Genomic DNA, 17,234 nt, shown 5'->3' with positions numbered 1-17,234 from the left:
CTGGGGTGGGGGTCCCATGGACAGATGAGCTGGAAGCGGTCCGGCTCTGCACTCATTAGCATATTCATGGTGCTGAGAAGTCTTGCCTCTTGGACTTACTAAACTCAGACTTGATGGATCTAAAATCCTTTCCCCTCTATCCTCCCCTTTGGAAAGCACTAAGAAAGAAAGATTAGTTTCTGAAATGCAGTCATCTGGGGCCTGTTTTCTTGTGGGGGCAATTACAGTTCCAGCTGTCACCCTGCCGGCAGTAACAACTTAATCGTTTCCTCTCGCCTCCCCCAACCCCCAGTGGACTTGGCGGTGGAGTGTGCTCACCAGGGAGTGTTCTTCAACCAAGGCCAGTGCTGCACTGCGGCCTCCAGGGTGTTTGTGGAAGAGCAGGTCTACGGGGAGTTCGTGAGGAGGAGTGTGGAGTATGCAAAGAAGAGGCCAGTTGGAGACCCCTTTGATGCCAAAACGGAGCAGGGGCCCCAGGTAACCAACAACAACAAAAAAAAAATAAAACACATCTCCACGTGTAGTGCTCCTCTGGGGGCTGAGCTAGGCAGAAGTATGGTCACATACCTGCAAGGAGAAGAACCAGCAGCTTTCTCCGTCATGTGGAAGCTAAAGAACTTGGTTTTGTTAGAAAATGGAGCTACAGTCATGGGAAAGAGGGAGGAGCCAATGGATCTGGGCCACAAGGCTATCCGTCCATACCCTGTAACCTTCTTGATATGGTGACCTTAAAACCCTAGAGATAGGTCACAGAGAGCGTTTCCTGAACCCTGAAGAAGAGGGGCACAGCCAGAGCAATGATTGACAAGTCTTGACTCAGGGGCCCTCAAGGCCATGTGACAACCCCCATCATGAGACAACCCCCAAGAACCAGAGGGAAAAGAAACTCTAGGGACTATATATACTGAGCAATGGGAACGGATTTCTGCCGGCCTGGTTTGGGAAGCCTGGACAGGATGCAAATGGATGTAACCATGGAGTTTAATAATGTTTGTAAAGGGCACATCCTGTGTGGCTTTCTTGCTAGTGGTAAGTGAAGCCAAGGGAAGGATATTCAAGAGGGCAACCTGGCCATCCCTGCATTATTGCAACAGAACATGGTGGCGGTTCTTTGTTTTGTTTTGTTTTGTTTTTGCCACGCCCCTGCTTAACCCTGAGTTTCTAGTCATATCCATGACTTACCCACCATTGTCTATCCCAGAAGCTCATAGTTTACCACTGAGTTGGCACCAAATGTTTACATAGGAAGCTACTGAGCTCAAATTAAGCTCTGTGGCTTTGCTCCTCCCGGCCCTTAATCTCCTCATCTCGGAAATGAGAGTAGCAGAGGGCTGGAGAGACGGCTCAGTGGTTAAGAGCATTGCCTGCCCTTCCAAAGCTCCTGAGTTCAATTCCCAACAACCACACGGTGGCTCACAACCATCTCAAATGAGATCTGATGCCTTCTTGAGGAAGAGACCTCATCAACTTAGACCATGAAACCCAATATGGACAAGTTCAACAGAACTGCCATATATGGACTGCACACACAAATTTCAGCATTACCAGGGCATACATTTTATTTCAGTTTCAGAGGGTGTCGCATCACTATAAAGTACCCAATGGAGGGAACAGGTTTGTTCTTAGGGAGAAGCACTGACTGGCAGCGCTCTGACCTAGGAGGCACACACATCCCTGTGTGATTTCAGGACATCTCTGTCAGTTTTGCCTAGCCATACCGAGCAGATACTGGGAAGAAGTGGAGGGAGATTTTTCCGGCCAAGGTGATGCCAACCCTGACCCCAGTGCTCTATACTCTATGGCTCTGGTGTCCTGTGTCCCCTGGCAGGGAAGCAGTGTACATACTTCATTCCCAGCCTCAATCACAAATTCCCAAGTCCTGACGCAAGGTAGTCTGTGGCCTCGGTGCAGACATGGCCCCAAATTAGTAACAAATTCACAAGTTTTCGAGTTAATCTGGAACGGAATAGGGGCTTTTTCTCCTCTCATTTCCTTCCTTTTCTTCCTAAGTCTCCAGTGTGGCGTTTGGAGCCAGATACACAGGTTCTTCCCGGGAGTGGGTGTCCATCCCACCTGCGCTCTCCCGTGCAGACTCCCTTTGGAGCTCACTTAGCCTATCTAACCTGCACATTGCATGAGGATCCTGTGATGGTCTCCCTCCTTCCAAGACCTTAAAGGTTTTCCTCTGCAAGGATGTCCAGCTGCCTAAACACTCCTGTCTGTCTCAGGCCTGTGGAAGAGCTAGATGACCTAGATCGGGGGCCAAGACTGGAGACCGCTTGCTGGACCGCCCCATCATCTTTCGGGTTAGCTTGGCAGACAAGCAAGGAGGCCACCTGGCCTGCTCGGGATCCGGAGGCGTCCCCTGCAGAGCCAGCACAGCCGTGGATGGTCCTGAGGGAGCCATCTTTTCCCACTTCTGGTGCTACGCCCTGCCGTCATTTTGCTTCCTGACGGATCTTTCTTCCTGTACTGTAGGCACCAGCTGACATTTCACGGATGGCTATTAGATTTAAACAGCGTGTTTATGAGGACTCATCGGGGGGAGGGGAGTGAAGTTTGGGTGTGTCGGGGTTCTGACAGGGACCCATGCTGCCTACAGAGAAGATGGGATCTGTCAGTACAACAAAGTTCCAGCCAGCAAAGACCTGAGGCCTGACCAAGTTGCTCCAGTGAGCTAAGTCGGCCCGCTAGGAGGAGAGGTTTCAGAACATAAAGGACTTTTTTTTTCACATTTAAAACGATGTTTTAAGTGGCATTATTTATTTAATTTTTATGTGTATACATTTGTGTATATCTGTGGGGACCAGAGGACACCTTGACAGGGACAGTTTTCTTTTTCTACTGTGTGGACCCCTTGCCGAGTCTGGACATCGTCCTCAAGCTGTCAGGCTTGATGGCCAGCACCAGTATTGGCTGAGCATCTCAACAGCCCCATCTGGAACTCTTAAGCCAAAATGTGGTTCACCCAGAGAAGCTGACGGGGCTTGGAATTCAGGTGTTTTGGTTTCTTTCCTTACTTTTTGTAGGTGTGTCAGCCCGTGGCTCTAAACCCTGTGTACAAAGGATTACGGTGTAGGGGTTCCCCCACATGCACCACCCCACCAACACCCATTCTTACCTCTCCCCACAGTGGAGAGTCCCATGGTCTTTATTGCTAGAGGATTTATTTTATTTAGAGGATTTATTGCTCCAGGATTTCCTTACAGGTAGGCAAGAAAGCCTGATTATGCACTTGAATCTCTTCCCACCTCGCCACGAAAGAGGTCATGCTGGTACCACCATTTGATATCTGGTTCTTCTTTTATTGTCCCTGACATAGAAACTCAAAGAACTTTCTATACTTGAAATGTGCTTGTTTACTTTTCATCCTTTTTCTATATGTACATATTTACGGTATGCCTGTGTGTGCAGTCATGTTTATATTGTGTGTACAGGTATTATATGTTTGTGTGGAGGCCAGAAGTCAAGGTAAGGTTCTACCTCTATCGCTGGCCACCATTTTTTTGAGAGGATTATAGGTATGGGTCACCATGCCCCAATTTTCCCATGGATTCCAGAGATCTGAACTCAGATCCTTAAGATTTGCCAACTGAGCTGTCTCCTTGGCCCTGAATTTTTCTTTCCTACTTTGTGTTACTGGAATGAAACCAAGTCTCCTATGTAAAAGCCTCAGGAATAGTGTATCTGCTTAAATTCTATCTCTCTCAGCCTGGAAGGGAGGAAATTGGGTCAACTGGGTCATGATAGAACATTTGGATTTGAGGAAGAAAGCTAGGAACGAGGACAGAATGAGCATCTTCTATGCTGAGCCATCCCCAAGAGGGCTAGCCTTTTGACAGATGGTTGAGTACTGTGTCCTGCAGCTGGGTGTCAATCTGTGGCTTGTCATATAGGGCACCTTGGAGTCAATGAGGAGGTAGTGGAAGGTAGAAAGGACCTTTCTGAGTTTGTTTCCCTCCAGCCAAGAAGCAGCCCCATCCCCTACTGTTGAGGCTCATGCCACTGTTCCCAGGGATGCTGAGATGCTGAATCAAGTACGCAGCTCTTGCCCCCTGCTCTTCACTAAATAATTCCAGTAGTACCCATCCCCCAAGCTGTGGTGCACAGGTAAATATTGACACCACCAAACTTGAAATTTAGACAAACTGAAGGTGTCTTAGCCTAAGTATATCCCAAACACTGTTTGGTGTATACTTATAATAAAAGTGATCATGTGTTGTGTTTCTGATAGTTGCATTTAGCTGGGCATCTTGTGTTCTTACTTGTTAAATCCAGTAATCCTAGCAGAATGCCAAGGCCTGAGGGAATGCAACCATTTCAGAACCCATTAAATCCTTACACTTGACCTCTCAGCATGAGGAGGGGAACTAGACATGGGAGCAAGGCCTCAAGCTGAAGGTGAGAACAGCCAACCTTTTTGTGGCCCCTTGTTCCAAAGAGCCCCAAGCTTGTGCATGGGAGAACTATCTGCCCACAAGGCTGTCTGTTCTCTGATCTAGGACTTGACAAGGACACACAGCATAGGACCCCTGATGGTGCTGGGGGCCCTTGAAAATAAGACAACAGTCCCCTTCTGAGAGGAAGTGCCTCTGATTCCCTTCTGTGTTTTGCAGATTGATCAAAAGCAGTTTGACAAAATCCTCGAGCTGATCGAGAGTGGGAAGAAAGAAGGAGCCAAGCTAGAATGTGGGGGGTCAGCTATGGAGGACAGAGGGCTGTTCATCAAACCTACTGTCTTCTCAGATGTTACAGACAACATGAGGATTGCCAAAGAGGAGGTGGGTGCGGCTACAGCCAAAACTCGGGCCCCAGGGTTCCTTCAAAGAGTTCTTCTGAAGCCCCAGGAGTCCCGGAAGTCTTTACAGGGTGGACAGTTCCATTTCTGTCTTTTGGGGCTCTGGAGTCTCTGGTGAGCCCCAAGACCTACAGCAGCTGTACTTGCTCCAGCCCTGTTTCCATCCTTGCTCATGGTCTCCAGGCAACAGCAGCCTATCTCCTTCAAACTTATGCACAGCCCGAGGCCAGCATCTCTCAGCCTTGTGGCTGTTACCAGGCACCAAACTATGGACTCAGGACCTGTGGTGCTTCACACTCCTCAGACTGTCCTTAAACAACAAGAGTCCCTCAAGGAATGTGCCCCAGCTGTAATTCTTCTCATTGGCCTTTCTGCCACAGTTGGGGAGAATGGAGATTAAGCAGACCCCCGTAAAAGAGGAAATCTCCCCTTTGCCTCTCAATCCCAACATTAGGCACATGGTGGCTGTTTCTGCACAGGCTCAAAAGAAGCGAGTTTGAGGTCAAGTGACCAGATTTTCAAGAACAGAAGAACGGCCATGTGAGGGATGGGCATGGGCTTCCCTGTAAGGAGAGTAGCCTTTTCTGTTTTGTTTTGGTTTTTGGTTTTTCAAGACAGGGTTTCTCAGTAGCTATGGAGCCAGTCCTGGAACTCGCTCTATAGACCAGAGTGCCAGCCTGCGGGCTCTGAGACAGTTCTCAAAAACAGTGCTGGCATGGAGGGATCAGACATGCAATGCATATACTTTTGGGTCTTCCATTTCTGTTCTATCTTAATCCCCCTCATTCAAATTTTAGCCATCACACAATTACAGAGGTCTTGGGGGTTTTTCATCTTGAGGGAATGCACTCTGGAACTATGGGAAGGCATAAAAACTGGGTGCCTGATCAGGGCACACAATCCCCTCCATGCAGGTCTGCTATTACTCATCTTGTAATTGATTACAGATTTTCGGACCAGTGCAGCCAATACTGAAGTTCAAAAATCTTGAAGAAGTGATCAAAAGAGCGAACAGCACTGACTACGGACTCACGGCGGCAGTGTTCACCAAAAACCTCGACAAAGCCCTGAAGCTGGCTTCTGCGCTGGAGTCGGGCACAGTCTGGTGAGCCAAGCATGCAACGCTGGAGCTTTTGCGTTATCTGAGCTGCAGGCTTGCTAGCTTCATTTTCTTCCCATTAGCGGAGATTGCGTGATGTGCTCTCACTGTTTGAGTGATCTGGTGACTGTCCTGTGAAATGGGCACCAGATGGCCTTAAGTCCTTCATTTTTCACCTGGAGAAGTCAAGGCATAGAAAGAGACATAAAAATTTCTCCAGCATCACGCAACTGGGTTTAACTGTAGAGTGCTCATTCCTTGCTGAGAGACCAAAGTCTGCGGCTACTCATGCTGTAGGAATTCTTACAGCCAGTGGTTACCCGCCCACTGGGGTGTGGACTCTTATACTATATATGCCGATGTAGAGCATGCCTTTGGCCTCCTTTTTGGCCTCTCTGTTTTGGTTGCGGATTTCGGTTTTTGATCTCTGTTTAAGGAGAGGACTCTGATTTGTGAGTCTACTCCTAAATAAATAACCATCTATATTTCAATTCTGAGCTAGCATGGGATTTTTTAAGTGTCCCTCTTCATTTGGCACCCAACAGGCCCAAAGCAGTTTCTTTATTAACCAATGAAAGCAACACAAAGACAGAAGGACCTCCTATACCACACTCAAGCCTCTCATGTGTGCAGACAGCTTAGAAACATCCTCCAGCTTGCTTGTTATTTGCTATTATCTATCTGTCTGTCTATCTGTCTGTCTGTCTGTCTGTCTATCTATCTATCTATCTATCTATCTATCATCTATCTATCTATCTATCTATCATCTATCTATCTATCTATCTATCATCTATCTATCATCTATCTATCTATCTATCTATCTATCTATCTATCTATCTGTACCATACTGACCAAGGACCTGGAACATACTAGGAAGGCATTTTACCACTAAGATTTGCCTCATCCCCTCCTGCCTACTTCAAAATCATCTACATGCTTTGTGATACCTAATACAGTCCTGTGTCGACATTTATTGTACACTATTGTTTAGAGAATACTGTCAAAGAGAAAAATATTTCTGCACGAGAACTTTGGGTGTGAAGTTGGTTGGATCTGAATTGGTTGTTCTGAGGGTGTAGAACCCAGGGTGATCAAGGCTCCAAAGCCTGGACCTTTGACAGCTATGTCACCTGACCTCTCTGATTTTGTCTCTGGTGGATTCTAAAGACATAGCATAACTAACCTGCTAAGTATGGACGCTTATCTCTGTTCCCTGATAATTCCGAAGATTCGGTACTCACACGCATTTCCGGATGAATGGAGTGAGACTCAAAGGAGCTGAATAAGCTTAGAGTCACATACGTAGTCTAGGAAGCAGAGCTCTGAGGTCAGGCCTGATCATTTCACATTAACTCCTCCCCTAGCTCTCTTCCTCCATATACTCCAGCTGTAGTTTCTGGCAGGAAGAAAGGAAGCAGGAGTAAAGAGCGTAAGGGATGTGCTGTGATCAAGTTATGGAAATTTTGCCCAAAGGCCACACATTGGGTGGGCATCACTATGCCTCCAGGGTCTCAAGATGCAGGCGAGTATTCTCCAGGTAACCAGAGCTCCTTTCTCCCTTTCTCTAGGATCAACTGCTACAATGCATTCTACACACAGGCTCCATTTGGTGGCTTCAAGATGTCTGGAAATGGCAGAGAACTGTAAGTGTTTCTGACCCCTCACCCTCCACTCTTCCATGAAGGCTAGTGGTCCTCAATGGAGGCTGGTCAGGATCTGTCCCTTCTCCTTCCCACCCTTGTCTCTGCCCTGATCTCCAGAACCAACCTGCAGCCTCAGCTTCATGCTCTGCCCAGTGCCATCACCCTAGGGACATCCTACAGTTCTTTGGCCTAGGATAGCAGGATAGGTGTGTGTGGTGGTGGTGGTGGGGCGAATGTAGCATACACGTCTCCATTTTGATCAGAGAAAACACTGGTTCGGTCAGGCTCCGAATCTGCCTGGCTTTGCTTTCAGAGCCTGGCACAAGCTTTGAGTTCATACTGTGGGTGACTCTAATTCCTTCTGGATACTTTTTTTGAGGGGCCATGCTGTACCTCCATGGCCCCAGCAGAACATTCTGGGCCTGAACAAGTTCTTCTGTGTCTCTTTCCTGCCTGACCTCCTAAGATTAATGGATGGGCCGTCTTGCCTCTGGCCCAGGCCCAAAGCTGGGTAGAGTGTCCCTGGGTGGAGTCACTACATGCTGGCATCTCTCTCCAGTCCCCCTTACTGCTGTCCTGGGTTTTATTAGTCAGTGTGGACAAACATCTTGGTAGGCTCAATGATCCCGGGGAGCCATCTGTGATAACACCCCAAGGCTGTTCTTGGACCTTTCTGAGAGCTCATGTTCTCTCTTTTGTTTAAACAGTTTGTGTCATTTATATACAAATGCTTTACCTTCTACATGTTTGCCATTGTAGTCAGAACAGACCAGCCTGGGCCTCACCAAGAAGCTCTGCTTGTAGATTCTTGAGGCTGTTCCAATGGGTAGGGACTAGCTTCCACCAGCTCTTGACTGGTCTACATGGAATTAGGGCCCCTTACTCCACCTCAGCTCTGCTCATGACAGATGCTCAAGAATCATCTGCACACAGGCGCAAAAACCACACAGTCTTCTTCGCTCCTCGGTCCTGTGACTGGTTCTCCTGCGGTAATTTACTGATTCTTGGCCACAAAGACCCGTGGCAGGAGCTCGGTGCCCCATTGGCAGCCTGTTGTGTCTTCCATTTTGGAGCCTCTACTTCATGGCCTCTTAGAGGAGCCTTCCAGTCGAGCATGGGAGGTCAGGGCTAGGGTCACCTGGGGTTCCTTCCAGGCTCCTCCAATAATAACAACACCGGTGACAGCTGGCATTTGCTGAGCACAGACTCCAGAAGGTTTTGCGAGAGACCCTGAACAATCAGTCATTCATGTTCGTGTGGAGACAGCCCATGAGAGGGGATAACAGCTTTCAGGGGACAAAACCGACCCAGGAGGCTAGTGGATCATAAGTGTTCAAAGTAGGGCTGGAGAAAGGGCTCAGCCATTAAAGGTAAGGCTCACAACCAAAAGGACAAGAGTTAAGAATAACACCAACTGGCACCCTGGCCTTGGGCTTTCCGTAGCAGAGCCCACCTGTGTCTTATTGGTGTTTTTAAATTTTGTTTGGGGAGATTTTGTTCTGGTTTCTTTCTTTTTTTTTTTTTTTTTTGCAGTACTGGGAAAGGTACTTAGGTCATCCAGCCTGTGAGGCAAGTTCGTTACCACTGAGCTGACCCCAGCCCTAGGGGTCATCTTTGTCAGTCCCTTCAAATGAAGCCACCAGAGCTCAAGCGGTCACTTGTCTCCTCTGGTCCTTTGTCTTCAGCCAGGCGGTTTGTGAGGACCAGGGAATCCAGCACCCTCACAGCCTTCCTTCTAGAGGCGGGGAGGCAGTAAGCACGCCAGTCCCCTAAGTGAAAGTCACTGGAAGGACACGGAGTGACTGCAGGGCACACGGAGGACATCTGCCTGGCCGCTGCTACCCTAGAACCTCTGCAGGTGTCCGGCAGAGCTTAATTACCTGGGCCACCCATATCCTGGGGTCTGCGGTCCCTGTGCCTGCCACAGACTGGCTTGCTAAGCTCACAGACTTGGCTGTGTTTCATCTTGACAGCTGTGCTAGGGACTTTCTTGAATGTCTTTTTTTTTTTTTTAATCTTTGGCATATATTTTTCCAAAGCTTATTTTTTTGATGAAGTATTTAAAAATTATTTGTAAGGAACCTGGAAACTGCCTTGAGAACAATTTCTATTTTCAGTTGTTTTGAATTAATGTCTCCTTGTCGTAACAAGTTCCCCTTTTCTATGCTGGAGCACCATAAGGTGGATTCCATGGTTTTCCCCAAACTGGTCACCCGGAGCTGGGCTGGCTACTGGCTGCACATCTGCCGACCCCTCTAGGGTGTGTTTCTGGGCTGGTCTTGGAGGGAGCCTGAAAAATCTGTTCCTCTTGGTGCGTTGCTTTCTGCTTCTTGGCTTTGCCATTGTAAGTAAGGCATCTGAGACAGCCAACAAAAACTCATACAACAGAGATGCAGCGAGGCCAGGCCTTCCTCCCTGACCCTTAGTCTCATTTGGTTTTGTTTTTATAAATTAAAAAAAAAGTTAATTTTAAATTTAAATTTTTTAAAAAAAAATTTAATGGCTGAAACAAATAGAAACCTAAACCAAAGCTTCTGGAAAAAACCCTTGTTCTGGCCTGTCTTGTGTTGCTCTTCAAATTTGACCTTGAGACTCCCAGCTGAGTCTCTAAAGACGTCCTTGCTGACGACAGTTGGTCCAAGGGCATATCCCCAGCAGACCCTGTAGGCGAGAGGTGAGTGTGGTCCTACACTTTTGCAAAGGACATGATCTTTGAGCTCTTGACGATTTTCCTCTTGAAATATTTGTTGAGCATCTTTACTACTGAAAGCTTTGTGTTATGTTCTGGGCATTTGTCAGTGAACCGTTATCAATCCTTGTCCAGCTATATCCTATGGGGGGTTATTAGGAGGAAGGCTGAGCTCCCAACTGGCTTTGGTGGCTGATGTCAAAAAGACTGGGTGAGGGGTTGAACGAGGACAGCAGCATCTTGAACCAGAACAACAGATGAGGAAATAGAAAGAAGAAGGAGGAATCTACAGCCTGTTTCCTGCGAGAATGTGCTGACACTTCAGAGCTGTTTGACACGAGCTGATTCGGGACGATTTTACCCCTTCTCTTTCCGAGATCAATAGACCGCCAGCACTTAGGATTTTTGCAAAGCAATACTATTTGCTCATTTGGAAAGTTTATGGTGTGTTTTCTGTGGATATGCACAAATCCACTCATGCTCTCTGTTTGTTCATGTGGAAGCAAGCTACATTTGCCTGTGAAGATGCAGTTTGGATATGTCCCAGTCCTTTAGTGAAAGCCACATAGAATGGGCACTGGTGTTATTTCCACAGGCCTTTATTATTATTATTACAAACCTTGTTTATGAGCTTCCTTGTATATAGTTACACACTTAGGGTGGTGGTTTTCAGAATGAATTCCTAGAATTCAGTGCTCGGCCACATGAAAGTGTCCCCGTGTGATTCTACATGCCCTCAGGTGTAAGACATTGAGTGCCCCTTTCACACTTATTGGAGTCTGAATTTCTTTTTCTGCAAAAATCAGTATGTCCTTTATCGAATTTTTCCATTTGGTGATTTGTGTTTTCCCTGTTGCTTTGTAAGTACCTATAGTACATTAAAAACCGCACACCTTCTTAATGGTGACATTCCTTATTCAGCACAGAGTGAGTGGCCGATGTGAATTCTCCCTAGTTGGTGGAACTGGAGTGGTGGCATTCCCATGGGACAGTGGAATCCATCTTGGGGACTCCAATCATCTTTACTCCACAGTCCTAAGCCACCGTGGCTCTTGCACAGAAGCAGGCATCAGAACCACCCAGAGAACTTACTAAACACAAACCCCTTGACCCTACTAAGCAAATTTCTGATCCCATCAATATACTGGCTTTTTTAATGGTACTGAAAAATCAGCGTCTTCGATGACTCCAACATGTGTCACCACGCTCTATAGGACAGGTGCGGCTCCCTCTGAGCTTAGATCGAAGTGTCTGCTAGGCCGGAGGCTATGAGGACTGGGTTTCCTTGCCTCATTCTAGGCTCAAGGCCTCAGCCATCTTCCCAACCAGCCCAGTGGTACCTTTCTGTGTCTTGTCTCATTTTTTGCTCAGTTCTCTTCTTCAATTCTTAAGAACCACTGGGCCACCCAGATGACCCAGAAAAGTCTTTATTTTGAAGTTGATTGATTAACCACAAGAATTCCATCTCCAGCATCGACTCCCCGTTGCTGTGCAACCTACCACGTGCTCCAGGACAGGGGAGCAGGATGTGGACACAGTTTACTCGTTTGCCTTCCCTGTTTTTTTACCTGCCACAGTAGTGCTGGGGGAGGCCCCGGAGTTTGCGTTTCTAACACATTCAGAAATGATGCTGATGACACTGGGCTGAGCAGCTCACCTGCAGGTCTCAAGAGATGAGACAGGATTGTGATCTTTTAATACAGAAATGGCCTCTTCAGACCCTGGCCCCTATAAGGCATTAGAGAAGGGAAAAGATGCTAACATGAGGGCCATCACATCCCTATGTCTACCCTAGGCCGGCCAGTGTCTGGTGCCTTTCTTCTGCAGTCTGACCCAGCTCCTCTTATAGCTGTGCCCTTCAGAGCCAGATGTCCCTGTGGGCCCCGGGTTGCCTCCTCAGGCTTAGACATAGCTATTTCTCCCTCTTCAAGTTCTAAAAAGAATTTACTGCTTAAAACTGACAGAGTTGGTGCAGTTCTCACACCTCAGATTCCCCTCATCCACCTGCAAGAACCCCTCTTCTGCAGCCACCTGCCTGACCCAGAGAACCGACCCTGGTTTTCTCTCTTGTTTCCCTCTCTCCTGGCCCAGGAGCAAACCCTAGCTCTTTTAAAGGCTTCAAAAGCACCATACACAGGAACTTAGCATTTAAACTCGCTCGCTCTTTCAGCTCCCGACACTTACTAAGGACATCAGAGTGCCTACTGCCCCTACTCCGACCAGGCACAACATTGTGTCTTGTCCCACAATCCCTAGCACTCAAACTGTGCGTTAGAAGAGTTTTTCCCAGATCCATGAACTGACACTGTGAACTGTCCCTTTTCTGTCTTCACAGAGGTGAATATGCGCTGGCTGAGTATACAGAAGTGAAAACTGTCACCATCAAACTGAATGACAAGAACCCCTGAGCAACAGACCAGTTTCTTCCTCCAACGCTGGACAACTGTCTGTGGCAACTCCAACTTGCCATGAGCAGAGAGCAGGACGACCGCGCTCATCTTCCCAGGACCTTCTCTTCCGGACACTCGGTCTACTAGCGTTTACTGGTTTTGATTTTCCTCTCACACTCATGCTTTATGGACCAAACTGTGGGTGGCTGGATGTTACGTGTGAAGCTGCAGGCCTGCCTGGGGAGGAACTGGTCTCCAGCTGTGACTTTGCCTTTAGCCTAAGTGCAGGACACAGCAAAGACCTCCAGGGCTCTGTTAATACGAGATGGTCTCTGGAGTGTCCTGCAGTTATTTTAAATGCTTTGCTGACCCCAGGAGGAATGTGGAAAGAGCTTACTGCATGTGTGGCTCTCTCATGGGCTCCCCGGGGTCACCTGTGCAGGGAACAAGTCCCTCCTCATCCTGAGGTTGAAGTGGGACTATTCACAAGCAAAGGTAGGTGTTGGTAGGAAAGGTGGATCCCAGGGACCCAGTGTGGGCAGCTTAGGAGAAACATATGCCAAGGAAAGACTTCAGAAGGCTTTGGTCTGTAGAGGTGCCGGTCCCGAGGGCTGCATACTAACACTGACGGGTGGGATTCTCCTTGAAAACAACCCTGACATTGAAATGAGCAAGTCAACATCCCAAGAGTTTTCCCTGTAGTTCTGAGATGGTCAGCCACCCCGAAGGCCCTTTTCTGGCAGAGAGCATCTTTAATGTCACCTTTGCTACTGATGGCCCATTTTAGAGCTACCCTAGCTGAGCAAACCCAGGCAGCTGAGCCGCACATTTGACACTCAGAGCCATTGTTCACTTTCGCAAATTACCCGTTTCCACCACATTCGGTGATGGGTGCACCCGCTCCCTGTTTCTTTTCTCCAGCTCCATTACCTGTTTTAGATCAGTAAACTGAGGGACAGCTGCCACTGAACAGCTCCGTAGCCGTAAAGTCCCGTTTGGGTTTCCATTTCTGATTGATTAGCTAATGACACCAGAATCCCATAAGGAACACGGTCACCAACCAAGTGACCTAGGTATTTTATTCACATTACAACATTTTCCCCCCTCTTTGATGTATCCATGCGATATGCAAATTCTACATTTTAGCTTGGAAAACTAAAGCCGTTCTCAGAATGCTCTAAGAATAGAACCGATTGGGTTGACCGCTGTTTGGGTGCTTTAACTGTCAGCAACTCACACCTCTCTAATTGGCTGTGATGCCTACACTTAAGGACTTAAGTTGGACTGAACAACAGTGAAAACAAAGCCTCATACCAGAACCATTGTGTGCATCAAGACTATGATGCATGAACTGGGGGCTCTCAGCCCTGCCAGAGACAAGCAATCTTCCATTCACCTTCTTCCCCCCTCAGTAGCTGATTAAACCGGGATTTGGCTTCCTACACTGACCTTTCAGCATCTCAATAACCCTAGGCACCACCCTTCACCGTAGTACATTAGAGGGTTGCTAGTCCTCCATTGTACAATAAGGCCTTTAATATGAAATGTTACATTATTTATAATTGGTATCATTAATGTATCTTTTTATAGCTGTAAGTACACAGAGGTAGTATATTTAACCTTCTGTAATATACTGTATTTAGAAATGAAAATCTATATAATGTTAGATTTCACTTCTTTAAGGTTGACCCCTGTGATATGGTTTTTAAATTGGTTGGACTGGGAATTCTGACACTAACTTCAGATCACGTTCAGCAATGACAAAATAAAATTGGACATTTGAGAAACATTCTTTTTTTTCCACTGAAGGACTAACCCCATTTGAATTGTGTGGCAGAATCTTCTTTCCGAGACTTGTATACTGTGGCTTTTGATAAGCAATGGTAATGGCATTAATAAACTTGTACTCCTTCAGTCGGTGACACGCAGGGCTTCTTTTACCTGATGGTAATAATTTCCATTCCTGTAGTCTTGGGTGTTGAACAGCAGCCCTGAGCTTTACAGGCTAAGTGTAAGGTGCTTTCTATGCTGCCCAAGTCCCTTTTAATCACAAACCAATGAAGACTGAGTACAGAAAATGAGGATTTAGGGAAAACGTTTTTGTCCCCAAATAGTGACCAGGTTTTTTTTTTTTTTTAGTTTTGGGGTTTTTGTGTGTGTGCAAGTTTTCTCTATGGTGATCTAAGGGTGTGGACCTAACTTAGCAGAAGTTCTTAAGGCTTCTAATTGCCAAGAAATGCCAGTCACCTGGTTGTGACCTGACATTGATGCTGGAGCAGAAACCTTCACGGAACTTGGGTAGGTCTGGGAAGATCAAGCTGTCCGAAGTCCAGGTGGCTGACATGTGGGAAGCCCCGCCCCCTTAAAAATGACCCAGGGGAGGTTGGACTTTTACTGCCTTTCGGGCCTCTGCTAGCGTGCACGAGTGTGTGCGTTATTCTACTTATGGACATTTCGGCTCTCAGCCAAACGTGAAGATGTAAAATCACACTTCCTGTTGTTTGACGAATTAGGGCATGACCGTCCTGAAGAGAACCACTCTAGAGACAATAGGTGGAATGGGTGTGTTTGAGTATGTGTGTAAAAGGTGTGCAGGGGCGTGTATATGTGCAGTTGCATGGCTGGGGTTGGGTGTGTTCTATAAAAGAAGACACTTTGGGGTGCTCTAGCTTCGCCTTTGGTGGGTGGCTACTTTCTTTTCTTTTCTTTCTTGCTTTGTTGTTGTTGTTTTCGAGACAGGGTTTCTCTGTGTAGTCCTGGCTGTCCTGGAACTCTCTCTGTAGACCAGGCTGGCCTCAAACTCACAGTGATCCGCCTGCCTCTGCCTCCTGAGTATTGGGATTAAAGGCCTGCGTCACCACCACCCAGCTAGGCGGCTACTTTCTAATGTCCACTCCTCGCTAGAGTCCATGCAATAGACTGTGCTTGCAAGTGGAGATTGGGGGTAGTGGTGTTTAAGTCATTGTTGGGGATATCAGAAGAAAGCGAGAATCTGACTGAACAAAGACAAACATCAAAAGACAGAAAGAACAGTAAGCCTCGATGGGCTGTTCATTCAGAGAAGTAGGTGGCTGACCTACCTCTGACCATGGTCTACCAGCTGAAGCCCGTTGGAGACGGTCATTCCAACCTCAGGGTTCTGAAAATCTGGGTGGAATGTGAGCAAAAGCATGGGTCTGCGGGAACGAAAAAGAAGGGAAAGGAAGTCTTAACTGTGCTGCAGTATAGTCTCCTTTGCAAACTTGGGACTAAACGCACGCCTGCTGGGTAAAGTTGAATGCTGGGATCAGGCCATGCATGTGTCGAATGTTCCAGATGATTTTCTACATTTGGGCATTTTTTCCTAGCCTGTTCCCAACCTTGTTTAAAGCGGAAATTTTCTTGCCACAGTAAGTATTGGCAACCAAGTGTCTGTCCTCGTGTCTGTCCTGCCACTAGGCATGGATTTCCTCCTAGTAACGCTAGGTGGCAGCGATGTATGAAGTCGACACCAAACCAGGCTCATTCAAACTGCTGACGCCACGCCTTGCAAACTCTTAGGGACTTTTCGGTAGCAGTCATACCGCTGCCCTTGCTATTTGGTCTGAGAACCTCGGTGGTGAGGACAGGAGTACAGAACTGCGCCTTTTTCGGAACGGTGTTCAGTGGAGGGAAAACAGAGCGTAGGAGAGCCGCAAAAGTCTCCCTGGCGAACACCGATCCTAGGTAAACACTTGCGCTGCTCCTCAAGTATCTCAGGCGGCCCACAGCTGCTCAGATTCTGTGAACTGGCAGAGAGTTCTGGGGATCTGTCTATGCGCTTTGTGTGTGGTCTCGGGAATATTCCTTGTTACCTTACCGCCGAAGTGTCTAGGTACGGAACTGCTTTTCGGCAGAGGACTCTCCTCTCAGAGGGAAAATCAGAGGCGCATCGGAATCCTGTGGGCAGCTTAGCCATCAGAGTTTAGCCTGAATTTGGTTATTCTCCTCAGTGACATCAGCTGGCACAATATTGCACCATGTTTTACACCTTACCACAATCAACCAGGCAATGCGGCATGGGCCTGTAGTCCCAGATACTCCAGAAGCCAAAAATCTGAAAAGATTCACCAACTAGTAATATCTTTGCAAATGTCCATACTTAATCTAGCGAACTAGTGGTGGAAAGGTACAGTTTACAGAACATCAACGTTTAAAAAGCAGTTTCTGTACTGCTCACTAAAGACCTGCACACACATTATTATCCTCGTCCTTCTATATTTACAGCCAGAGTATATGGCCAGCATACAAGATAGAAATCAATCATTTACTAGAGCAGAGTCTTAAAGGCTTCCTTCCTTAAAGGCTGAGCAGAGACCAGAGCAGTCTTGTCACTGTGTCTGTCCCCAGGGAGGAGAGCAGGGCATCCGAACTTGGAGACCACCCTACAAAGTCCCAGGGCCCTAGCGTCTACCAAAGCGCCGGCAGTGAGCTTGGTCACCGACATCTAGCAGCTAGGGAAACCGAGGCAGGCATTCGGGGGTCCGCGTCCTCGTCTGCCGAGGCCATGGGCAGCGGACCCTATGGCGCGGCCCTGCTTCCGCGCCACCCGCCCTCTCCGCCCGCCAGGCGGCCGCAGGATTGAGGAAGTGTGTCT

The 17,234-nt window shown here is 47.6% G+C and overlaps 1 protein-coding gene across 1 annotated transcript in view; it reads left to right on the top strand.

Moving 5' to 3' along the window:
• The window catches only part of Aldh1a3 (aldehyde dehydrogenase 1 family member A3), a 34,194-nt gene extending 19,661 nt beyond the window's left edge, over window positions 1-14,533 (top strand). The window contains exons 9-13 of the mRNA XM_038313966.2: window positions 293-477; window positions 4,617-4,781; window positions 5,746-5,903; window positions 7,466-7,540; window positions 12,565-14,533. Coding sequence (XP_038169894.1) covers window positions 293-477; window positions 4,617-4,781; window positions 5,746-5,903; window positions 7,466-7,540; window positions 12,565-12,637 — 656 coding nt within the window. The 3' untranslated portion in view covers window positions 12,638-14,533. The remainder of the gene's footprint in view (window positions 1-292; window positions 478-4,616; window positions 4,782-5,745; window positions 5,904-7,465; window positions 7,541-12,564) is intronic.
• The last annotated feature ends 2,701 nt before the right edge of the window (window positions 14,534-17,234 follow it).

This window comes from Arvicola amphibius, chromosome 12 (assembly GCF_903992535.2).
Source record: "Arvicola amphibius chromosome 12, mArvAmp1.2, whole genome shotgun sequence".
NCBI lineage: Eukaryota > Metazoa > Chordata > Mammalia > Rodentia > Cricetidae > Arvicola > Arvicola amphibius.
The sequence above is the reverse complement of the archived record's forward strand: the minus strand, read 5'-3'. Positions and strand labels throughout refer to the sequence as shown.